The sequence below is a fragment of the Arachis hypogaea genome, chromosome 15 (assembly GCF_003086295.3).
Source record: "Arachis hypogaea cultivar Tifrunner chromosome 15, arahy.Tifrunner.gnm2.J5K5, whole genome shotgun sequence".
NCBI lineage: Eukaryota > Viridiplantae > Streptophyta > Magnoliopsida > Fabales > Fabaceae > Arachis > Arachis hypogaea.
Window position 1 is genome coordinate 142164405 of NC_092050.1, and position 26075 is coordinate 142190479.

Sequence of the window (26075 nt, forward strand, 5' to 3'; positions counted from 1 at the left end):
TGGATTTAGGCTAACTATTGTAGTTTATTATGATTGAGATGAGTGGTGGTTTAAATTGAACTTAATGTCGAATTACATAGAGTCGACGAGTCCTATTTCCACGGATGAATATGGACTAAGGAGTGAAGAGACCACCTGATTTGTTGTTGCGCTATTTAGAGGACGCTGGTTTCGCCCACGTAGCTCAAGTTATAGATTTTCACTTCGACAACTCGCTCTTGTCGGCCTTTGTGAGATATGGTATCTGGAGACTCATTCGTTCCACATGTCATGGAGTGAGTGTACCATCACTTATCACGATGTTGGTTATTACTTTCACTTGCAGACACATGGGGAGTTAGTAGGTGGTTGTAGTCGATATTTTTAGACTTATTATGGTCATGACACATGGAAATGGTAGGGGAGGCACTTGGAGCGTAGTCACCGCGTCAAGAGCTGCAAAGGGTGTGCGGTACGCCGAATCTTTTACCATTAAGATGACATATTGACATGGTTGAAGGCTCATTTGATATAGCTGCCAGCTGACGTTGCACCAGATGTACTCTGGCACTATGCACACTGTTACATATTTAGATTGATCGGTGGGCTACTGATGACAGATAAATCTAGTGGCATCGTACATGCTAGATGGATTTCATTGATTGTTGATTTTGAGAGATGCAAGTAGTACTCGTGGGGTTCTATTATGCTCGCCTGGACTTACCACTATTTATGCATGGCTATCAATGGGTGACTTGGCTTGATGCAGCCCACTTATGCTTTTTTGGAATTACCACAGATTTTCGGATTGGTTCCCTCAAAGTAGGGACATGGTGGATTTTTCATTAGCTGCGAGGTCTTTATGTATACAATGCTTTTTTTTGTAGTTGCTATTTTTTTATTTTGTTACTGAACATATTGTTTTGTTTTGCATCTGCAGGTTGGTTGGGCCGCCACAACAGCATAGAGATGACATGATTCAAAGGCTATTGCAATGGAGGTAGCAATTGGACTTGGTCCCTTATGATAGGATACTTAAGTTTACATATAAAGTACTTAGTAAATTATGTTTACTTATTCTCATCACTAATTTGACCTAAATATATATGTGTATGTTCTTTGTAGTTCTGGTGGACGCCTTATGACATATAGCCGTTGTACGATATCATTCCTCAATGGATGTGTAGCAACAAAGAGAAGTTGATGCATACTGCAGTAGTGTCTTTGATCTGTTTTCATTTTGTCAAGTTCCATCACTCAGATTGAGTTATTCGACAGTTCAGGGGTGCACAGCATATACTGGAGCTGCTGGTAAACATTGACGGGCTACTTACCTTGACCCTCAGACTAAAGGATGAATGGTGGTCGACGGAGCTTGCATTGCGATACTCTTCATGAAGAGACTGTTTTGAGCCTCTACGACAGACGATAGTGTTACCCACGACGAACCTACGACCTTCGCAAGCCTATTTTACATGGTAGTCCCAAATGTCTTGTAGTCATTTCTTGTCACAACGCGACACTCACCTATTACATGTGTTGTTGGATGATGTTCCTCAAGAGGCCCCATGGGCATTAGCTTGCTCATTAGGGATAGGTGAAAACTCCATTTCATATACTTTAAACACACTCTCCATGCGATATGCTAGATGAGCAAACCTGGTCTAATCGAGTCTTGCAAAAGCACATGCCACTAAAGCATGATGGCATGGATAATGGATGGCTTGAAAGAGCTAGCAGTCACAACTATTAGTTTCCAAATAAATCCTAAATGTGCATGGGTAAAATCTATCAACCAAATCCATTTCCTCGACATCAAAAAAGGAAGCGAAAAGATTGCATTTCCGCATGGCCATCTTGGGAATAGCATTTATGTTTTTTTGAACATTTTTTGTTAGGTACTACGAAAACACGTTACCCCGACTAAGTTTAGCAAATGTTTGTCGGCCATTCCTAACAAACAAGTTTTGCAGCCGCATATACGTGGACTGAATAATGGTTGCGACGGGAAGGTTACACGTCCCCCTTAGCACAATATTGATGATGCACTTAGATAAGTTGGTAATCATGTGGCCAAACCTTCGGCCAGAATCATAGTGTGCTAGCCATACCTCTTTGCAAAACATATTTGTCAACGTTACAAATTCCGATTCGAGATCTCTTAGTACTTTCATGTATGCCAAGTATTGCTCCTCATTTGGGGAATATGATGCATTGATCAAGGCTCGTTTTCCTTCTTTACACTTGAACTGATTCATGAAATTAGCATCCATATGACAGATATAATAAGCATGATATTCCCCTAGAGGATGCCATCCACTACCCTTTTCTTCCATTACAACATGTATGCCTTTAGCTCTATCAGATATGGCAAGACTATCTTCTTAGGGAGTCACATGCTACCACAAATTCCTTATAAAGAATGACCAAGACTTTGTTGACTTTGACTTAACCAATGCAAAAGCAATGGAAAGAATGTTTGAGTTGCCGTCTTGTGCAATGGCCATTAACAACCCTTTCGTATCGCCCATACAAAAGTGTACCATCAATAGATACTAGAGGCTTACTACTTGAAGGCTTCAATGTAGGGAGGAAATGTCCAAAATACCTTATCAAACTGCATAGAACCAAAGTCTCGAAGCATGCCTTCATAATGTGGCACAAGCTTGATATCATGAACTAGATGAGGCAAACATTGCTCAATCGCATTTAGCAACCTCAGAAGTTGGTTGTACAACTCTTCCCAATCCCCATTAATTTGAGCAATTGCTTTTTGCTTCGCCATCTAAACCTTCCTGTACGACAGCTTAAATCTGTAGCTCTATTCCACTATCCCTTGACCCATGTAGTATTCTAATCAGAATGGAAGGATTACTTAACTGATTAATATGTCAATCATTTTTAGAAATCTTACAACAATAACGTGATAAATATGTAACTATTTTTCCAAAAACAGATGAAAAAGTTTAAAAAATTTACTTTCTATCATGGAAAAGATAACTCTGCAGATAAAGATTATTGTCGAAATTTGAATGATCTTGAGACATTGTTGGCGTAAACACGTGTGCATAGCCTCGTATTTATGAACATTCCAATAATCAAGATTTTGTCAATATTCAATCCGAATGCTCCACCAACAACCTACAACATAATCTCTGTACTGACAATGATACTTCAAATAATCATATTCAACCACCCGATACTCTACACTCCAACAAATGTTGTAGTTCTTGATGGCAAGGTGAATATGCTCTCTACCGTAGAATCTATGGCCAACCTTCAGCTTCACACTCCCATTTGTTTTATAGTCATGAGTGCCCCCTAACCAAAAGACATCGGCTTCACTTATATAGCATCTAGGTCCAATGTCGAATAATGGCTTGGAACTTGGGCTCGGCTAGGAAGTGGTAATGGCGGTGGCAATATATGTTGAGTTTTTGGGACAAGCTCTATATTGTCATTGCTATTACTATCAAAATTAGATTGGACTCACTCCTCATTTTACTTGAACTCTTCAGAAACCAAATCAACATCAGATTCATCATTTGGAGAGAAGAATGAATTCTTGTGTAGGATTCAGTTCTTTCCACCTAACTTGGTCCTACTGCACAAGCTGTTGGGAGTTGGGACTGCAAGTGAGGAGGAAGAACTATTACCAACGTCCACCAACTCAATGTAAAGTTTCATCACTTGTTCAGTCATAATCTTTCCATGGCAATCAAACATAACTCGCACATGATGATCATCATCCTTTAAGCACAATACCTTATATTGATTATTCCTTATGGCATCCAATGAAATGTATCGATACCTAATTTTTCTAACATGCTTAATTCCAAGCATTCCCATGTTGACCAAAATTGAACTTTTAAGTTCTATCAACGAATGCAATCACCAAGTATGCATAACAATAGAATCACTGCTTTCTAAATGTGCACCATCATCTTTACGTGATATTGTTGCATTCAGATAAACAACAACAACTAAACATTCAGTAGTCATTTGGAGAATTTATCTTTGTGAGAAAGAAAAAAGAATAGATGAAAGACAATCCTTCATGACAATTTCACACGCAATAGTAACGTCTACCGTCATTGCGCAATGTGTGCACTATAAGATTTTTAGGTTATATTACAGTCCATGTCTATAGTATAGCTTGCTTACGAAATTGTTAGTGAATGTTTAAAACGGTAAAAATTGAAAAAATATTTAAGAGTTAATATGATTTTTTTTATTTATTAAAAAAAATCCTTATATTTCACCATAAAAAACCAAAAAAAAAATATTCGTGATCTTACTAAGTTAATGGCTCAATCGACTTGTTACATACCTTATTTTAAACGCAAGAACAAATAGAAGCATAGCATACAAATTATTAGGCTAGTAAAGATACTATTTAATGTTCTTACTATTTCTTTATTTTTTCATAGTCAAATTACTGAATCATTTCTCATTAATTTATTCAATAATTTATTTTTCTTAAATCAATTCATTTTTATTTTCTCTTTTTCCCCTATTATGCGAAATGTAGATTATTTCGGACCATATTTTTTTAACTTCATTCATTTTCTTTTTTTTTTGACAATAAAATGAGTATATCATTCCATTAGGCCTAGAATATCTAGTCAAGCTAGATTTTGAACATTGTTTGGAGTATCTTTCATCCACACTAGATTTGGATTGGTTAGTGTCAATTGGGCTAGTTCATGGGCAACCCTATTTCCCATTCTTTTTACATGACTACAAGATACATTCCTAAAACTTTCAATAAGAGATACGGTGTCTGCTATGAATGAACCAAAACAAGTGTAATCAATTTTGCTTTGTTTGAGTGCATTTACTACATCCAAATTATCACTCTCCAAAATAACTTGTGTGAAGCAGCAGTCCTTGGCTAGGCTTATTCCAAGGTACACTGCATAGGCCTTAGCCATACGGGCTTCCAATGGAAAGAGGATCTTCTAGGATGTTGACGCTAGAATACGACCCAAATGATCTCTTGCCACTGCCCCAGCCCCTCCATTACTCCGTTTGGTAGTTGCAGTATCCGTATTAATTTTGATCAGCTTTGTTGGTGGAGCTTCCTAATTTTGCCTAATTTGAACCATAGGATGTTGTTGCAATTTTCTCTCTTCTTCTTTTGCGTGCACTGCCCAAAATTTCTCACAGGTTTTCACCGCATTTTCGATTTCCTTCCCTATCAATCTCTCTCTGCCTTCGAACACCAGGATGTTCCTTGCTCTTCATAGTTGATTCAGTAGGAAACAGAACATCAATTTCTCCTTTTCTTCCAGTTTTTCCAACATGCGAATTATCCAATCTCTCACGTCAATTTCTTGGGTTGTTTCTGTGCGCAGGGTGAATTGGGATGCAAACTAGAATCTTCTGGCAAAGTTGTAGTCTCTTAGAAGGTGGCTCTCAGTTTCGTCCTCCGTCGAACATCTGGTACATCTAGGCGAGTCATTGATTCCTCTTCTAGTCAGACTTCTCTTCGTTGGGAGGGAATTGTGCATTACTCTCCAGAAAAAATTAATGATCCTCGGCGGGGCTTTGATTCTCCATATTTCTCTCTAGGTATTCTTTTCCTCTTCTCCCCTATTTGTGAGGCTTGATTGGTTCTGGTGTTGTGATTTAATTTCGTGATAAGCTCTTCTCACTTTAAATTCTCCGTCCCTTATATCCTTCCATATGAACTTATCTAGCTGGTCGGTACTTAGTAGGGGAATTTCCAAAATTTGTTTTGCTTCAAACTGGATGAAGATTTGGTTGATGAGCTGTACATTCCATCTGTTTTTCTCATCGAGAATCAGCTCAGAAACTGTTGCATTTGGTTCAATTGTTGAAGGGGGGCTCCACGGTTTTGACCCGTTCTGGGTTGGGATCCATGGATCTCCCCAAATTCTGGTTTGCCCATTTCCTATTCTCCAGTAGCCTCCTTTCTCAATTATATCTTTAACTTGCCAAATGCTCCTCCATGTGTAGCTTGGAGTAAAACTCAAATTTAATTGTAGGTAGCTTGTCCTTTTGTAGTATTTGCTTACTAAAGTTTTAGCTGCTAGAGACTCTAGATTCTTCACTAATCTCCATCTCTGTTTTGCTAGTAGCGCTCGGTTGAAAGCCTATATGTCCCTGAAGCCCAGATCTCCATTTTGTTTTAGAAGACACATCTTATCCCATTTCACCCAGTGGATTCTCTTCTCTCTATTTTTGGCTCCCCAATAGAAACGATTTATCATCGAGTTGATATGCTGGTAGAGGCTCGTTGGGAGCTTGAAACAGCCCATTATGTAAGTGGGTATAGCCTGTGCTACTGATTTAATGAGTGCTTCCTTTCCAGCCCTTGAGAGTAGTTTCTCTTTCCATCTCTTGAGCTTTTTCCATACGTGTTCTTGGACGTAGTCAAAAACCTGTTTCTTGGACTTGCCCACACAGGTTGGGAGTCCTAGGTACTTGGAATGTCTTTCTACAGACTTGAAACCCAGCCAATCATGAATGATGATCTGTCTGTTAGAAGGAACATTTCGGCTAAAAGACATTCCTGACTTCTCCAGGTTAATGCATTGTCCTAATGCATTTTGGTATGCAATAAGGGAGTCCCTTACCGCCATTAGAGACTGGTCTGAAGCTCTAGTAAAAAGAATACTATCATCTGCAAAAAAAAAGATGGTTGATTTCTGGACTGTTTCTTGTTATCTTTATACCTTTTATAATCTTGCTTTCCTACACCTTTGTTAGTAGCCCGGAAAACACTTCTGCACAAAGGATGAAAAGATAAGGGAACAGCGGATCCCCTTGTCTTAATCCTTTTGAGGGTTGAAAAATTTTGCTCGGGACACCATTTAGGAGAATAGAAAAGGATGTCAAGCTCACACAGTTCCAGATTGTTTGCACCTACCTATTTGAAAATCCCATAGCTTTTAGGACTTCCCTTAAAAAATTCCATTCAACTCTATCGTACGCTTTCTTTATATCCAGTTTTAAGCCCACGTATCCTTTATTTCCCATTGTTTTATTTTTCATGTAGTGGAAAATGTCAAAAGCTATTAGATCATTGTCCGTTATCAATCTACCTGGGATGAAAGCACTTTGATACTCACCAACGATTTGGGGAAGGATCACCTTTAGTCGATTTGCCATAGTCTTCGTAGCTAGCTTGAAAATCACATTACATAGGAAAATCAGTCTAAATTCTCTCGTGTGTCTTGGCTTGTGCACTTTGGGGATCAAGCATATAAAGGTGTGGTTTAGGGGTTTTGGGTCCGCTTCCTTATTTAGAATATCTAGCACTATTTTTGTTGCCTCCTCGCCTACCACCGGCCACAATCTTTGGTAGAATAATGCTGGTAGTCCATTCAGGCCTGGGGCTTTGGTTGGGTGCATTTGATAGAGGGCTTAGGACACTTTTTCTTTGATGAAATCCTTGTTAAGCTTCTTAAATCTCTCTTAGTTTATCCGACCTCGAACTACTTCCACCAGTTTTTCCACTTCCATGGTTTCTTCAATTGAGAATAATTTTTCAAAAAATTCCCTCATAACTTTTTCAATCTGCTCTTCATCTTCATACTTAACCCCCCGGTCATCCACTATGGCTTCAACCCGATTCCTCCTCTTCCTTTGTGATGCTTTGTGGTGAAAGAATCTCGTGTTTTTATCCCCGTGCTTTAGCCACGCAACTCTTGACCTTTGACTCCACCATATCTCTTCTGCCTTCAAGAGTTCATCCAACTCTGCTTCTGCTGCTTTGGTTCGCTACAGTGTTTCTTCAGTTTGTTGGGAGGAGTTTAGTTTGCTTATGGCCTATTGTACCTTTCTAATTCTCTTATGGATGTTCCCAAACGTTTCTCCTCCCCATTTATCCAATTTTCCAGCACAGTGACTTATCCTTTTCTGAATGGTCTCTGCCCGATCTCCCCAAGCTTCTTTAACAACTTTTTCACAATCTCCATTTGAGAACCACAACTCCTCAAATCTGAACATGTGTTCCCTCTTCCTTCCAGTTCCATTTCCTCCCGCTAAGTTGATTAACAGTGGGCTATGATTTGATTTGAATTGGCTTAGATGTTGGACTGTTGTCCTCGGAAACCACTCCTTCCATTCAAGGGTTGCAAGAGCTCGATCTAACCTTTCTTGTATGTTCCTTTCACTTGCTTGTCCATTAGACCAAGTAAAAGGGTGTCCCAAAAAACCTAAGTCCATTAGCTGGTTATTTTGGATTGCTTCTTGGAACCCTTTCACTTGGGAGAATGCTATTGGATTACCCCCTGCCCACCCCCTCCCCCCAATTTTTTCTGCTGTGTTATTACCTTATTAAAGTCACCAAAAACTACCCAGGGTAAGTCTGAAACAGAACCAAGAGTATTCAATAGATCCCATCTTACTTGTTTATTCTGACTCTCTAGATAACCATAAAAGCCGGTCAGTCGCCATTTTTGGTTACTCTCAGTTATCCTTACCTTTATGTCGATATGGTTTGGGGATAGAGAGATTATGTTTACCTCCACTGAATCATCCCACATACAGGCCAATCCTCCTCCTTTTTGTCTTCCTTCTCCGCTACAATCCACCCCTATCACATTTTGTAATCCTCCTTTGTATCTCATCCTCATAATCTCTATTGCCTTTTTCCTTGTCTCTATTAAGAAAACAAGGTTGGGAACTTTCTGTTTGATGAGCTTGTGCAAAGCTCTCATTGCCCATGGGTTCCTAAGCCCACGGCAATTCCAGCTTAGTATTTTCATAGGTCTCGGCAGGGCTGCCCAGCAGCCTCTGCCGTTTCTCTTCCAGATTTGTTGGCTAGCTTCTTCTTTTGTGGTTTTGCCTCCTCCATGGTCTCATCCTCCTCTGGGTTATTTTTCCTTTTTGGTTTTGTTTTTGTTGGTTCCTGTGTTAGCTCCAGACTGTATGTTGTTTCCCATGCTTGTCTCTTCCATTTTTTAACAGTTGACTTTTTTCCCTCTGACTCATGGTTTGTGATGTCAAGGAATGTGGTGAAATTTTTCTTATTTTGTTCTCATTCCTCCTCTTTCTTATTTGTCCCTTTTGCTCTTTCATCTTGTGTTTTCTCTTCTACTACTTTGTTTTCCTCTCCCTTCTCTATTTCTGCTTCTGCCAGTGTCTGTTGTGTTTGATCTTTCTCTTTGTTTTGGTTATCTTGCTCATTTTTGTTAACTAGAATCAGATCCTTCCTTTGATGGGAAGTTTCTGTTTCAACTATCGCAGGGGTTGGCTTGAGCCTTAGAATCAGACACATTAGTGTCCGACATTGACAGGCTTGCCAATTTTTTCATAAGTTTCTCTGCTAGCTTTTCTTTTCTCTTTTCTTCATTCCTCTTCTCCCCCTTTTCTGCCTTGCTCTTTGTGGTTCCTTGGCTTATTCTTCTCCCTGTTTGTTCTGCCTTGAGCCATGGTCCAAGTTCTTTTGATCTGGTCTTGCCTTCCTCTTCATCTCTTGCAACTTCCTCGCACGTATTTTCTTCATGTCTAGTTCTACCGCAGTAGTAGTAGAAGGTTGGGAGGCGTTCATATTTGAAATCCACCCAGGTTAGCCCATCTTCCTTGCTTCCTACATTGATCCCCTTCTTGAAAGCTGTGTCTACTTTCATTTTCACCTTAGCCTTAACAAATCTCTCTTGCTCTCTTCCTGCCCAAAGATTTCGCATTCCATTACTTTTCCATACAAGATGCAATTTTTTTCCCTAGTTTGGGTGTTTTGCAGTGCTCAGAGAGTCCCCAAATCTGCATTTTTACCTCTGCTTTTTCTAGTCTTTCTCTCCACTTCCCCCGTCTCTTTCCCATCTCCTCACCAGCAATCACGCGTTTCTGAATAACCATGGTGATCCTTCTAAGGCTTTCTCCAGATCTGATTCTCTTTTGAAGAAAAACTGGTCCATCTTCGGTCTCACTTCTGTTACTCTAAAACCCTCTGGACTTTTCCAGATGTTCGACATTGCAGTTTGGATCCATGTCAGGTTGATGTTTTTATCTATGATGATTTTTCCTATGATGCTTGTTTGACAGTTCTGGACCCCTTCAGTAACATCCTCTTCTCCATATACTATCAGCTCTTCTTCATCAACCGTATCTACTGTTTCATTGTCTTCATTATGCAGGGACTTGTCTTCTTGCTCCATCGATAACTTGATGTGTGCTTAGTTTGCGAGTAATGAGATCTAGTATTTTGTTTTGTTTGATTTTGTTGTTCTGTGTTTTTTGTGGTACACAGACTACACGATCCAAGAAGGCTTGGTTTCACGATGTGGTACGGACACAAGAACTGACTACACTCTTCAAAACCCCAGGAGAAGACCCGGGCTTGAAGAGAGGGGACATCATGACAACTTCATTCATTTTCTGATTGAAAATATCAAATGTAATTTTTTTTAATATATAACGTTTGAATGTTACTAAAATATTAAACCAGACCAAATCCTACTTAATCTCCAACATAATTCTTTAACTATAATTTTCCCCCCACAAAAGAGCATTTCGCCTAATAAGCCGTCGAGATATATAAGTGAAAAAGCATTACAAGAACCAATCAAAGCCGTTGCAGAGACACTACAGAAACACAATAGACCTAACAACAACAAATTAAGGCAATGCATCGACTATGATTATATGTCAATTCCAGCAGCAGCAGCATCAGCATGTGATGTTTACACTCTGAAAATCTTTGATATCCACCAATGGATTCACATAAACTCCTCATCATTCCCTCACCTAAAGGCACTTAAAATTGTCATTCAACAACTATCATTATATTTATTAATCAATCTTTAAGTACAAAAATAAATGCACTGATGGATAAATTAACAATCTCAGCAATAAAGGGTACAAAGATATAAATGGAACAAAACTAAAAGAGCAAAGCTTGATCTTACACAAACAGCTGCACAACACCTGCCTCGAACTACCTTAACACCGCTCAGCTGCATATCTGCATGTCAGCAGGGAAATGAACTTGTGAATGTCAAGCCATTTCAAATTTTCAATCCAATATGATCAACGTAATATCCACATCTCGTATAGTCTAAGCTAGTAATATTCAGTATCTACCTACTAGACTTGTATGCTTTCTAATACATAAAGACTTAGATGCTTGGGCCCTATTACTGTAGTATGTTGCATTCTTGCTGCTTAGTTTAATGGCATCTGAATAAAATCCATTGGCTTTCTGCTACTGCTTGCCCTTGTAAACTAGTTATTTTCTTGAGCATTAACCTGTGCAAATGTTTCTTGCTACTCTTTGGGGTGCTTGGAGATTGCGCAAGAGGCTACTGTTTGATCAAAATCCTTTGGCTTTGAAGTTTGAATCAGTAACTTTTTTTATTAAGTTGATTGCTTTGGTACAGTATGCTTCACGTATAACTGCATGAACACAGAAAAATGAGAAGATGTTTGCAAAATAACATTTGAGATTTCATCTAAGGCTACATCAGACAATATGCTGCTGCATGAGAGTTTACTTTAATTATGGGGGAAATGAAAAGATCGAAAGACAGTAAGAGTGCAGGGAAGCTTTACAACTAACAAGGATTCCCTTTGAATGATGAAAATCACAACCATTTCAGCTTAGGAATAAATTAACATCAATGCACATATATAATTACAAAAACAAAAAAGGATATAATGATAGATCCGACAAGCCACATATAACAGCTAGTCACCGAAAATGCCATATAATAAGCAACGACAAAGAAAACACTTAGGTGTGGGTAGAATAAAGAATCACAATCATGTGAAGATCTAAAAGCATTAATATGGAATCGAAAGATGATTGAGAACAAAACACAAGTTAAAAAGAAAGGGATACAAAGAAGATTTTGTGATGTCTAACAAGAAGAATCTCACCAACTTTTATCCTTGCAATAGGCCTCTAGATATCATTTCACGAAGAAGTTTCTCCGCGTTATCATTTTCACCTTTTTCAAACAGAGCACGAATGATTATTTCATAAGTCACAGCATTTGGTAAGCAACCATTGTCTTCCATTTTTGACAAGAAAGCCAATGCTTCATGAAGTAGGCCCTCCTTGCAAAGCCCATTGATCATAATAGTGTATGTCCTCACGTCTGGACGATAGCCTTTAATAGAAAGATCTTGAAAAATCTCTTTTGCATTTTTAAGTCTTCCACTTTTGCACATGGCATCTATAAGTATGGTGTATGTATATATATCTGGATCAATGCCACACTCTTTCATTTGATTGAATAACATAAGTGCCTTGTCATGTTGTTTGATATTGAACAAAGCATCCAGCAAAGAATTGTAAGTGACTATATCAGCAGGTTGACCTCGATCATGCATCTTTTCAAGAAGCTCCAAGGCACAAAGGATTCTCCTTGATTTTCCCAAGCCATCAACTAGTGTATTGTAAGTTACCGTGTCATGAACCAAGTTCTTGCGACGCATCTCTTCGAAGAGATTCAAGGCGTCATCGATCATTTTACTCTTACAAAAGCCATTAATCATGATATTGTAACTCCGAACATTAGGAAACGGTCTACTCTCGGCCATTGTGTTGAATACATATTTTGCCTTATTTACCTGATTAACCAAACAATATCCGTCCATTAAGCAGTTATAAGTAACCACATCTGGTTTCACACCATGTTTTGTCATCACAGCCAACACATTCTTAGCATCTTTGATCTTTCCTTCCTTGCATAGCCCATCGATCAAAATACTATAGGTATGAACATCTGGAGTAATGTTGGAGTAATGTTTCTAGGTACCATATCACTTAACAAATCAATGGCTTCCTTATATTGACCCGCAAGACACAATCCCAAAAATGAGAGAACTGTATGTGATAACATCGGGAGAAATTCCCTTAGCAGTTAGCAAGCATTTCAGAATATAAATGAAAAGCCTGACTTACAAGTGTATCCTTGCACAAGCTATCAATAATTGAGCTGTACATGACGACATCAGGAGCAATGCCATACTGTGGGATCTTTCTCAACACTTGAATAGCAGCTGATGTGTGTCCGGACTTACAGAGACCATTGAAGGTCCCATAAGTGACTTGATTAAAGTGAAATCCATGAGCCAGCAGTCTGTCATGAAAGCGCACTGCTTTTTCAACACTACCACAGAGACAGAGACCTTTCAGGATTGTTGTCAATGTTACCGTATTAGGTTGATAATCCATTCTGAAAATATTGGCCAATACAGAGAAAGCAAGCTTCATACAACCCATGCCGCAACAACAATTAATTACAATGCTCAAAGTAACTATGCTGGGCGCGATTCCTCTGGCTTGCAATTGCTGAAAAAGGGAAACGGCGGCGTGGAAATGGTTCGTCTTGGAAAGGGATCCCAAAATCTTGTTAAATTGGATGATGGGAGGAGTACGACGCATAGAGAGCATGCGAGTGAAGGAATCAACAGCTTGATCAACTTGACGAGTAGAATGAGAGTGAAGGGATGAGAATGAAGATGAAGAGGAAGGGAAGGAAACAAAATTAGGGATTTGGAGAAGAGAATACCTAAAAATGATCGTTGAGGTTGAGGATGACAACATTTTAGTGATTCGCACTTTGGCTGTTAAGTTAGAGGGAGTGCTGTCTGCTCTCTGGTCCAAGACGTAGACGACTAGACGTTGCTATCTCTGCGGAAATAGTTCTCTCAATTTTGTTGGGTATGTCTGAGACAACTTTTTGCAGCGCATTATCGGTTACACATTTATATATACTATCATATTTTATTAAAGAAAACAGATTTTGTTATATAGATAATGATTTTTGTGAATAATGTAAATAATAAATTTTAAAATTAGTTAAATAAAGTAAAAATATATTACATCTCCAAATTATCCATGTAAAAATAAAAAATCAAACAGTACCAAATCATACTTAATCTCAAGCATAATTCTTTTATACCTCCCCACCCCAAAAAAAAAAAAAAAACAAAAGAGAGCATTTCGCCTAATAAGCCGTCGAGATAAGTGAAAAAGCATTACAGCTGCAAGAACCAATCAAAGCCGTTGCAGAGACACTACAGAAACACGATACACCTAACAACAACAAATTAAGGCAATGCGTCGACTATGATTATATGTCAATTCCAGCAGCAGCATCATCAGCATGTGATGTTTAACACTCTTTCAATCTTTGATATCCACCAATGGATTCACATAAACTCCTCATCATTCCCTCACCTAAATGCACTTAAAATTGTCATTCAGCAACTATCATTATATTTATTAATCAATCTTTAAGTACAAAAATAAATGCCACTGATGGATAAATTAACAATCTCAGCAATAAAGGGTACAAAGATATAAATGGAACAAAACTAAAAGTGCAAAGCTTGATCTTACACAAACAGCTGCACAACACCTGCCTCGAACTATCTTAACACCGCTCAAATGCATATGTGCATGCCAGGGAAATGAACTTGTGAACGTCAAGCCATTTCAAATTTTCAATCCAATATGAACAATAATATCCACATTTTGTGTAGTCTAACCCAGTAATATTCAGTATTTACCTATTACACTTGCATGCTTTCTTATATAGTTATACATAAAGACTAAGAATCTATTCCTCAAACACAAAATGAATTTATAATTTTATATACTGATCATCACCATTTAGTTATAGTTGCCATGAAATCAAATATGTTGAAAATAAAGGGATTCAAATCATTATTTAAATCTACATAGCTAAAATTAAGCAAAGGGTTTCTAATTATGGTATGCAAAGCCATACTAGCAGAAGGAAGCAAAAAGGAAAAAGGAAGATACCCTAGATGCAGTTGCAGGATTAAAGTAACTAGAGCTACAGCCACCAACTGCCACCTTAGGGAAATCATTGGTATCACATATGCATGTCCATAATGATTCACTACTATCTTCAGCATCTGCATAGTAGGTAAAGCAAATATCATAAAGGTTGAACACATAAAAAGCATTGCATGCTTACTAGTCACTACTACAAACTCACGGAAAGAGGAAAATCTACATTTCCACTTGTTTAGGTAAGTCTCATTAGGTTCGTCTGCTAACAACAGATTTGTGTTTGAGGAACAATAGATTCTTAGTTTGGTACATATTTGCATGTATGTAAGTGTAGTAGGCAGATACTGAATTTATATTGTTCATGTTGGATTGGAAATTTGAACTGCCTTGATATTCACAAGTTGGTTTCCTTGACATGCACTTATGTGTCTGCATCAATTTTATATTGTTAATTTTGTGTTTGAGGAACAATATTCTTCTGCCACTTTAATCCTAGCTTGATTCTCATTTTCAATTGCTGAGCACTTTTCTTCAAACTCTACTCTTGGTGAATTGGATTATGGATGGAGTACGACGCAGAGAGCATATGCTGCGAGTGAAGGAATCAACAGCTTCATCAAGTGATTGGGACTGCGAGTGAGAGTGTAGGGATGAAGTTGAAAGGAAGCAAAGACGGAGAGCCGAAAGGGGAATAGATTTTAGTAATAATATTTCAAATTGAACCCTCTGTTTTCAGTTCTTTATATACTTCATTTTTTTTTAGAAAAACTAGTTATTTTCTATTTCTACATTAAAGAAAACCCCTCAAAAAACAAATCATAACTGCCTTTTTTTCAAAATTTTTAATGTCGATATTTTTTTCCTGAAAAAAGAAAACAAACAAACAAATGGAACAATGTTTTTCATGATAACTTCAAGAACGTTTCAAATGAATCATTTGATCTATGGTAGAGCCATCATAAAGATGAAAGTTATCAAGCCATCAACCTACAAGTTTAGCTCAGCTAACAAATCAAAATACTCCCCACTGAACAATCCCTATCATATAAAATTACCATGATAAAATCTAATAGGCCATTATTAATCTTGTAACATAATATGTGCATACAACTTGTCTTTGTAAGATCAGTATGACAAAAAGAAGTGAATAAACTTCATTAAAATCAGATTGATCATATTATTTTTCTTAACATGACTATATGGGAACATGCAATTGATGATGAAGTGTTCCAACTTTTGTGAGCATTAACATGTGCAAATGTTTCTTGCTACTCTTTGGGGTGCTTGGAGATTGCACAAGAGGCTGGTGTTTGATCAAAATCCTTAAACTTTGAAGTTTGAATCGCAGTTCCACAGGTCCGTTTGACTGCTATTGACTATCTCCTTCTACTTGCCAGGATGGCTGCCCTTTGTCGACGAAACTGCTAAGCGGGTCGTCCATGATTATCCCCCTGGCTGATGTGCAACCCTTCCTAGCTGGGGCTTGGGGAGAGCAATTGTTCTGCCCCTTCTTTCCTTTGTTCTATATATGCCAAATTGCCAATCAATCAAGCTTGGTTTTGTTACCCACGGATATTTGTACCTTGAATTAATAGCAAAATTTATTTACTCTATATAACAAGAAAATCAGTTACCTTCTTTGTCATGTTAATTGTTTTGGTACATTATGCCTCATGTATAACTGCATGAACACAGAAAAATGAGAAGATGTTTGCAAAATAACATTTGAGATTTCATCTAAAGCTACATCAGCCAGTTTGTGCTGCATGGGAGTTTACCTTAAATGTGGGGGAAATGAAAAGATTGAAAGACAATAAGAGTGCAGGAAAGCTTCACTATTAACACGTGATTCCCCTTCAATGATGAAATCAGAACCATTTCAGCTTAGTGAAAAATTAACATCAATGCATTTATATAATTACAAAAAAGAAAAAGGAAATAATGATAGATGCCCACAAGAAACGTATGACAACCATCTAGTCACTGAAAATGCCATAAAATAAGCAATGACAAAGCAAACGCTTAGGGTGGATAAAGCAGAATAAAGAGTAACAATCATGTCAAGATCTAAAAGCATTAATATGTAATGGATATCCTGAAGAAGGTAACAAAACACAAGTTAAAAAGAAAGAGATACAAACAACATTTTGTGATGTCTAACAAGAAGAATCTCACCAACTTTTATCCTTGCAATAGGCCTCTAGATATCATTTCACGAAGAAGTTTCTCCGCTTTATCATTTTCACCGTTTCCAAAAAGAGCACGAATGATTGTTTCATAAGTCACAGCATCTGGTAAGCAACCATTGTCTTCCATTTTTGTCATGAGTGCCAATGCTTCGTGAAGCAGACCCTCTTTGCAAAGCCCATTGATCATAATGGTGTATGTCCGCACATTTGGACGATAGCCTTTAATGAAAAGATCTTGAAATATCTCTTTTGCATTTTGAAGTCTTCCACTTTTGCACAGGCCATCTAGAAGTATGCTGTATGTATATATATCTGGATCAATGCCACTCTCTTTCATTTGATTGAATAACATAAGTGCCTTGTCATGTTGTTTGATATTGAACAAAGCATCCAGCAAAGAACTGTAAGTGACTATATTAGCAAGTTGACCTCGATCATGCATCTTTTCAAGAAGCTCAAAGGCACAAAGGATTCTCCCTGATTTTCCCAAGCCATCAATTAGAGTGTTGTAAGTTACCGTGTTTGGAACCAAGTACTTACGACGCATTTCTTCAAAGAGATTCAAGGCTTCATCGACCATTTTACTTTTGCACAAGCCATTAATCATGATACTGTAACTTCGAACATTAAGTGACACTCTGCTTTGGGCCATAGTGTTGAATACAAATTTTGCCTTATTTACCTCATTAACCAGACAATGCCCATCCATTAAGCTGTTATAAGTGACCACATTTGGTTTCACACCATGTTTTGTCATCAAGCCCAACACATTCTTAGCATCTTTGATCTTTCCTTCCTTGCATAGCCCATCGATCAAAGTATTATAAGTATAAACATCAGGAGTAATGTTTATGAGAATCATATCATTTAGCAAAAGAACGGCTTCCTTGAGTTGACCCGCAAGGCACAATCCATAAATTAGAGTGTTGTAAGTGATAACATTGGGAGAAATTCCCTTAGCAAGCATTTCAGAATATAAATGAAAAGCATCACTTACAAGCGCAACCTTGCAGAGGCTATCAATAATTGCGCTGTACATTACGACATCAGGAACAATTCCATACTGTGGGATCTTTCTCAAAACTTGAATAGCAGCAGATGTGTGTCCGGTCTTACAGAGTCCATTAATCAAGGTCCCATAAGTGACTTGATTAAACTGAAATCCATGAGCCAGCATTGTGGCATGAAAGTGCAGTGCTTTTTCAACATTACCAGAAAGACAGAGGCCTTTCAGGATTGTTGTCAACGTTACGGCATTAGGTTGAAAACCCATCCTAAAAATCTTGGCCAATACAGAGAAAGCAAGCGTCATACGACCCATGCCACAGCAACAATTGATTAAGATATTCAAAGTAAATAAGTTGGGAGCAATTCCCCTGGCTTGCAATTGCTGAAAAAGGGAAATGGCGGTGGGAAAATGGTTGGTCTTGGCAAGAGATCCCAAAATCTTGGTGAATTGGAAGATGGACGGAGGGCGACGCATAGAGAGCATGCGAGTGAAGGAATCAACAGCTTCATCAAGTGATTGGGGCTGAGAGTGAGAGGGAGAGTGTAGGGATGAAGTTGAAGGGAAGCAAAGACGGAGAGCGGAGTGGGAAACAGAATTTGGGAATTGAAAAGCATACCTTAATTTGATTGCTGAGGAAGAGAACAATGACAACATTCTTTTCTTGCAATCAAGTGGAGTATTGTAAAAGGGAATGAATTGAAGAGTGCTTCCACCTGAGAGAGTGAGAGCGATATCAAGCTTATTTGATTTCTTTAATTTGCCAAAACTAAAGAATTAGTAAGTTTTGGGGTAAAATAGACAGTTAAACCAAATCCAATTTAATATTACATAATTTATCTAAATAAAAAAATATTATATGAATCTTTTCAATTTTTTTTATGTAAATTGAATGACCAGATTTAGTTGTTCTATGTAAATTAAAACACACTAATTTATATATCAATAATTCTTTAAAGTTTTGAAAGACCAAAGTTATTAAATTTAGATCTTTTAAATTTTATATTTTTATTTTAAAGAATAAAATATGAACTTTTATTATTTATTTTATGGTGTTTGCTTCGGTGTGATGATAAATTTATATGTATTAGTATGATAAAAATGTGGACAAATTAAAACATGACATGTAAATTATAATTTCTATATCAGCATTTAATTTTTATTTTTTTAAAATATATATTATAGTATTATTTTTACTAAAACACTCTTATAATTTAATAAAAATAAAAAATATTTTTTATATAATATACAAAAAGATTTAGTACATATTTGGGTACCATTATTTTAATAAAAAAAGTTTTTTTTCAATAAAAAAGATTTTTTTTTTATTTTGTAGTATCTTTGACAAATTTCTAATAATAAAAGTAAAAATATTAAAAAAATAAAAAAAAATTATCTTTTTTAAAAAACTACAATTTACATTTTTTTTTAAAAGATCTTTTTTCTTTAAAAAAATATTTTATAATCATTGATAAACAAAAATATCCTTACTAAAATTTTAAAAAGACATTTTTTACTCTTTTATTTCATGGATGAATGTACATCAACGCCAAATACTTGGGCACTAAACTGTGCTTTTTACATGCCTACTATACAAATGTGTGATATGCTTATGCCAGAGGTGGAAGCATGTCATTACTCAAATGATTACCACTCACATCAAGAACCTTTAGACTAAGCAAATTCGATGAGAGTGTTTGAAAAGCTGCATGTCATATGTGGAAGAAGTTGCCTCGAACCAATTTGAAGCTAATGATAAAGACTTGAGAGATGAAAAGCCATCCACACATGATAGAATGGTAGTGGAAGTATTCAATGAGTTATCTCCTAAGTCAAGCACCTCCAGATTATTTAATCTCATCCCTGCAATGTAAAGTAAATATAGCAATATTATTTTGTACATTCAATATCTCCTTCATATCTTGAACCTCAGAACTAGGTTCCAATTCAAATCGTAGAACTGACTTGATTTTTGTATACTTTTTAATGTATTTCAGGTAAATATTACTTAATTGATGCTGGTTATCCAATTTTTAAGGAATTTTTAGGACTTTATCGTCATACAAGATATCATATTCCACAATTTAGACTAATGCCAAATTTTAGATCAAACAATGAAAAGTTTAACTATTGTCATTTAAGTTTAAGGACAGTAATTGAAAGGACTTTTAGAGTATGCAAAGCAAGATGGAAGATACTACAAAACATGTCATTAAGAGCCAAATTTAAAACCCAGCGTGATATTATTGTTGCATCTTTCACCTTTCATAATTTTATAAGAATGATGGATTCTGATGACATAAGTATTTTGTAAAAGTTTGAAGATATTGTTTCGTTACAAGCCAATGAAGATGACAGTACTACTATAAAAAATGGATCAACAAATTCTGAAATTAATGAATGGGAAGAACCAACACAAGAAGATGTTCAGGCAATGGAAGAAATAATCAATTATCGGATCAAATAAATTAGTATAAATAATTATTTTTCTTTTATTATTATTAATAAACTCTTTTATGATTGAATGTCCCAGAAATTATTTTCTTTATGGAAACATTGTTGGTGTATTGGCCCGATATGGGTGAGAGAGGTGTTTTCCGGGAGGGTGGTGTCAGGGACAACACGCCGGGGGCGTGATGAGCTAGCGAAAAGAAAGCGCGCTGACAGCACCGGGGGCGGCGAGAAGCGGTGTAATCCGTGAAGCTTGCTGGGTTCCGTGTGGCAGCATCACGCGGGAGCGTGTTGCAGGCCTGCCTACATGCAGGGAACACCCCCCTCCCCGGTAACCAGCGGCCAGCCCCTATAAATTCAGCTTCTTCCTCCATTGAAGAACAGAGAGTGTGGCATGAAGCAAGAAAGGAAAAAAAAAAAAAAAAAGGCAGCGTATTTGAGTGAGTGTGAGTGTTAAAATAGAGTGTGGGTAGCTTGAGTAATAGTAGTGGTAGTGAAGGTGTAATCAGTTGGGGTGCTTGTAGGAAAAAAAATAAAAAAAAATTGTAGAAATTTAAAAAAATGGTATGTAATTATGCGGCGCCTGAAGAACATATTATCAACTATTTGGAGCATCCAATTTATGTAAGTTGATAAATTTTAATTTATTATATACTGAAGTTTTTTAAATATTGTTGTTGTTAGTATTTTATAAATATATAGAAGAAGGTCTATTTCTTTTTATATTTTACGACTGTGTTAGAATAAAATTTGAATCTGTAAAATATAATTATAATTTTTTGTATATAATTTTTTTTAGTATTATCATATATTTTTTTTATTTTTGAATATATAAATTTTGTTATGATTATTAATGAAAGTAATGCATAAATAATAAATATTTGAATTTTTTAAGATTAAATAATTTTTTCGGTATTTATAAAATATTAATAAGAATAAATAGATAAATAAATATGTATGAACTAGCTCTGTGAACTATCATTGAAAAAATAAATAATATTAAAAATATTATTTATTTATGTAAAAAAAAGAAAAGAATTATATATTTATTTATTTTAAAAAAAATGATTGGCAGTAAACAAAGAAAATATGTAGTTCAGTGAATAAATAATTTAATGTATTTATTAACATTTATTTATTTATTTATTTTAATTCAATAATTTTTTTTACAGTAGATAAAGAAATAAATAAATGTTAATATATATTTTTTTTAATAACTTTTCTTAAAATGGAATTATTTCATGTGGTTAGCAAACAATTTGAAATTTAATAAATATTAATAACAAATTTTTTTGTAATATATATAACCTATTTAAACTAACATTTTTTTAATGCAGCCTAACAGGAATTTGTTGGTGCGTAAACTGGATCCGCCACAGACGTGGAATCCGATGGTGGAAAACTACCTACGCGCCACGGGATTCTACCACGTCTCTAAAATTGGGGTAATACGTGGATTTCACCCGTTATTAGCTGCTCTGGTCGAAAGGTGGGGGCCAGAGACTCACACCTTCGTATTGCCGGTGGGTGAGGTTGCAGCGACATTGGAAGATGTCGCTTATATATTTGGCCTACCCATTGACGGAGAGGCTGTGAGTGGATGGACAGATAGTAGTGGCGACTTCGTGCAAAGCCAGAGCTACGCGATATTCGGTCGGGAGCCAGAAGTCAGTAATTCTTCAAAATCCTATATAAAGCTGGCTTGGGTAAGACGTGTCAGAGACGCGGAGCCGTTAGACACTGAGGATTCTGTTAGGCGATATGTCAGATGTCATATCTTCTGTTTGTTGGGGTCGACCTTATTCGCGGATAAGTCGACCGCATACGCCCACGCGAAGTATCTACCGTTGCTTCGAGATTTCGACCGGATCCATACTTATAGTTGGGGGTCAGCATGTCTTGCACATCTTTATAGAACATTATGCCGTGCATCACGATTTGATACAAAGGAGATGGATGGACCTCTTAATTTGTTGTTTGTTTGGGCATGGGAGCAAATGCCATGTATTGCGCCCGTACCGAGGAACACCATTCCACCCGCTGAGATACCAGTTGCAAAGAGGTAATAAGTCTTATTTTAGTCATGTGTTATATTCACGATGCATGTTTGATTTAGGGTTACATATGTAAATCTTTTCAACGAATCATGTTTCAGGTAGAGTCATTCGGCGCGCACCACAGCGTGGTCATCGAATACTGTAGTGACATCCGGCTGCTCCACATGGGGCATCAGTAGGTACGGGCCATGGTTTGCAGGGTCATGGTTCCGACCCCTCGTCAGCGACTGCGTCATGTGATAGTGGTTTCCATCGGCGGGATTACACAGTTGTTGATGACTACAACCCAGGTGCATTCGCTCCGACAGAGGCAGGTGGGTCCTCCACTCCGGCAGAGGCAGGTGGGTCACGCGATCTGGGCGAGGCAGGTGGGTCGGTTGCTCCGGCAGAAGGAGGTGGTTTGGCCGCTCCGGGTCACCCGTATGACCTACGGACGGAGCGAAATCCACCTGATAGGTATACTCCGTCTCGATTTGGTCAGGGCATCATGGGTAAGGGACTGAATTGGATGGCTGGAAAGAAGTGAGCTTGGATTTAGGGTTTTTAGATTTACTTGTAAGAATTAAGCTAATGTAATTCGTATGTTCTGTATGTTGACCTATGTAAAACGTAGTTAACGTTTTGTATGTTTACTTCACGAAGGTAGCAAATGATAATAATAAAAATACAAAGACGACTAGTATGAAAATCATCAGCTTACACAAAACAAATTTAAAAATACAAACACAACTACTATGAAATTTAAAAATACAAACACGACTACTATGAAAAATATCAGCTTACAAACACGAAAAAATTAAACGTCATTCACCCCCACCACTCGGTCCAGCACGCTGAGGACATCGACTCCGACAATAACCCTGAGCACCACAGAGGCGGCATATTCGAGGACCACGCATGTCACGTGAATCCATCTCATTCAAGTACCGGGTCAATTTGGGGCGACCTTTCGACGTTCGTCTCAAGGTGGGATTAGCGACCAATGTGGGTCCCTCATATGCGGGCCATGTCTCGGGATCACCTAACGGTGTGAACTCAAATTTATATACCTTACGAATCTCTGTCATCTTGTACACGTCATGCAGATACAGCTGCCAATCGAGACACTGGTTAGCACAGCAAGCAATAACATGGCGACAAGGTAGTCGTTCCACCTGAAAGTGCCCGCAGTCACACGTCCGTCGCGCAAGGTCAACAACTGACACCTTCCCGCTAGCCATGTCGCGCACCTCAAACACCTCATTTTGTCTGTCAAACCGGTGCACTACTATATTCCCAGCCTGTTGCATATTTGCCTCTATCCGCTGTTGTGCAAATACGGAGTAAGTAAACCTAGCACGCTTGCGTTCGTGAGCCTCGGCACTCTTCCGTGTAAAAAGTTCATTTAACCGATAATATGTTGCTCGGACCAGCGCCAGCACAGGTAGATTACGGGCACCCTTCAACACTGAGTTAATGCACTCGACAAGGTTGGTCGTCATATGGCCCCATCGATGCCCCTCGTCGAATGCCAACACCCAATGTCTGAGTCCAATGGCATCGCACCACCTGGCATATGCCTCGCCTCGCTCTCCCAGCCTCTTATAGTTGATGTTGTACTCCTCCACCGTTCTTGAATACCCAATGTTGACAACAAGCTTCTGCAAGTGAGGGACTTTGAATGCTCTTAGGAAATTGCTGCCGATGTGCCTTATACAAAACATCCACCATGCTCTTGGAGGTTGTCAGTCACCTCCGGAACGATTTACTGCTGCTCGAATTGACTCATGCCGATCTGAAATCATACCCACACCGTCTTTTCTGACAACATGCATTCGCAGATTTCTGAGAAAGAAGTGCCACGCATCAGCTGTCTCCCCTTCCACCAGCGCAAAAGCTATAGGCACAATGTTCTGGTTCCCATCTTGTGCAACAGCGACCAGGAGTGTTCCTTTGTATTTTCCATATAGGTGTGTGCCGTCCACCTGAACTAGAGGCTTGCAATGCCTAAATGCCCTAACGCATGGATTGAAGCTCCAAAATACGCGATGAAGTATTTTTACACCTTGCGCCTCCTCATTCCCGTTGTACAGTGGGCGTGTTTCTATTTGCACAACTGACCCAGGTATCTTCTGAACCATGACCGAGAGCCACCATGGCAAGGCTTGGTAAGAATCTTCCCAACCACCGAAAACTTTCACTATGGATTTCTGCTTTGCCAACCAAGCCTTTCGGTAACTGATGGTATAGTTGAACCTTGACTGGACTTCTGCTATTATAGATTTCACCTTGATTGACGGGTCAGTCTCGATTAACGGCATTATACTATCAGCAACGGTATCCGAGTCCAACTTGGAATGATCCTGTGAAATCATTCCCATTGTGCACGTGTGCCTTCCATTGTATCTGCGTATCTCCCAACAATCTTTCTTCCGTATCAAGCTGGCTCGGATAAGCCAGTCGTACCCACGCCCATACATCTTGCATTTTGCATAGAAGGTCTGTGGCTCAGACTCATACATTTCGTAGTCAACTCCTCTAACGATAGTGTATCTTCTAATTGCAGCCACCACCGACTTTCTGGAACTGTATTCCATTCCAATCCGGAACTCTCCGTCCTCAGGATCAGCAACGCCTACAGAAAGCGGAAAATCATCGTTCATTAAGCATTCCAAAAGTATCAATTAACAAAAACATATTATTCATGCATGACGTACCTATGTTTGTATATTCCAGAAATTCCGGTGCATGCATGGCATCGAGATCCAACTCACGCATGAATGGTGGCACGTTCATCGGTTGACTGCTCGAGGGATGAACCACTATATTCTCCGTTGCTGTCTCAACTCCCACATCACCATCCTCGTCTTCATCGCCGGCTTCATAAGTGGCTTCGAAGTCCTCTTCGCTGTCACTATTCATTCCCTCGTACACTGTAGCTCTATCGTCCTCTATATCTAAAACATTTTGAATCCCTTCTGTCTCTACGCTTTCAAACTCAACATATAGCTCAATCTGTGGCTGTCGCATCTGAGTCTGCCGGTAAATTTGAAACATATTCTGCATACTCCCTTCGTCAGTGATTGGCATGGTATCAAACTGTATTAGACCACCAAAAACTACAACTGGATTCCGGTACAAAATTCTGCTCACTCTCATTAACGTACCGTTCTCCATGCTTTGACAGAGACCGTTCTGAAGCTCCATTAACGTCATGGTGCATGGAACCACAAACGAAAATGAATTCTGGCAGACAAACCTCACTCCCTCATGAGTATTGCGTATTATTTCACCGTTGCGATACACCACCAAGTTTGCAGTACCCTCAATTGCACTACCAACACTCACAGAACACTCAAAGAACACTCACACACTCTTACTCAAAATAAAAATGCAGCCCAGCTCTGCCTATATATAGATGGGAGCATTCACCACGCCCCCCACGTGCTGCCTGCCGCAGCCAATCAAGTGTCGCCACGTGTCATCACGCCTCCCACGTGCTAGGGCCAGGTCAGCACGCCCCCCCCCCGTGCTGAGTCAACACGCCCCCGGCGTGATTCCAGCTCCGACCAACGACGTTGCGCCACGTTTCTTCATGCCCCCGGCGTGTAGCAGGCAACACGCCCTCTGCATGTTGGCCTTGCTTTACAGACGTCCACAAAGTAGTAATA

At 38.3% G+C, this 26075-nt stretch overlaps 3 protein-coding genes and 1 long non-coding RNA gene across 4 annotated transcripts; 1 reads left to right on the plus strand and 3 right to left on the minus strand.

Annotated features, from left to right (window-relative positions):
* The first annotated feature begins 4748 nt into the window (after positions 1 to 4748).
* Positions 4749 to 10438, plus strand: LOC114925420 (uncharacterized). Its single transcript, XR_003814441.2, has 3 exons — positions 4749 to 5236; positions 5337 to 5553; positions 10202 to 10438. It is a non-coding gene; the product is annotated as an uncharacterized lncRNA (long non-coding RNA).
* A 763-nt stretch (positions 10439 to 11201) lies between these two features.
* On the minus strand, positions 11202 to 18673 carry LOC112749098 (uncharacterized). Its single transcript, XM_029293342.2, has 6 exons — positions 16906 to 18673; positions 14729 to 14844; positions 13943 to 13977; positions 12860 to 13469; positions 11830 to 12705; positions 11202 to 11346 (listed from the first exon to the last, which is right to left on the minus strand). Exons 1-5 carry the CDS (start codon positions 18572 to 18574, stop codon positions 11836 to 11838), a joined length of 3300 nt encoding a protein of 1099 aa, XP_029149175.2. The 5' UTR covers positions 18575 to 18673; the 3' UTR covers positions 11202 to 11346; positions 11830 to 11835.
* Positions 18674 to 23228: 4555 nt separating this feature from the next.
* On the minus strand, positions 23229 to 24128 carry LOC114925373 (uncharacterized). The gene has a single exon (XM_029292993.1). It carries the CDS (start codon positions 24126 to 24128, stop codon positions 23229 to 23231), a length of 900 nt encoding a protein of 299 aa, XP_029148826.1.
* A 21-nt stretch (positions 24129 to 24149) lies between these two features.
* LOC112749099 (uncharacterized) lies at positions 24150 to 25611 on the minus strand. The gene is made up of 2 exons (XM_025797366.1): positions 25122 to 25611; positions 24150 to 25039 (listed from the first exon to the last, which is right to left on the minus strand). Exons 1-2 carry the CDS (start codon positions 25609 to 25611, stop codon positions 24150 to 24152), a joined length of 1380 nt encoding a protein of 459 aa, XP_025653151.1.
* Positions 25612 to 26075: the final 464 nt, after the last annotated feature.

Excerpts from the sequence above, each read along its gene's own strand:
- LOC112749098 (XM_029293342.2), bottom strand. The coding sequence starts at position 18,574 with ATGTTGTCATTGTTCTCTTCCTCAGCAATCAAATTAAGGTATGCTTTT. Across the intron at positions 14,845-16,905 it reads TAGAGGCCTATTGCAAGGAT|ATGCTGAAGATAGTAGTGAA; the intron begins AAAAGTTGGTGA and ends CCTACTATGCAG. Across the intron at positions 13,470-13,942 it reads TTTGATTGGTTCTTGCAGCT|GTATTCTCTTCTCCAAATCC; the intron begins GTAATGCTTTTT and ends GATCATTTTTAG.
- LOC114925373 (XM_029292993.1), bottom strand. The coding sequence starts at position 24,128 with ATGTTTTGTATAAGGCACATCGGCAGCAATTTCCTAAGAGCATTCAAA.
- LOC112749099 (XM_025797366.1), bottom strand. The coding sequence starts at position 25,611 with ATGGAGCTTCAGAACGGTCTCTGTCAAAGCATGGAGAACGGTACGTTA. Across the intron at positions 25,040-25,121 it reads TCTGGAATATACAAACATAG|GCGTTGCTGATCCTGAGGAC; the intron begins GTACGTCATGCA and ends CGCTTTCTGTAG.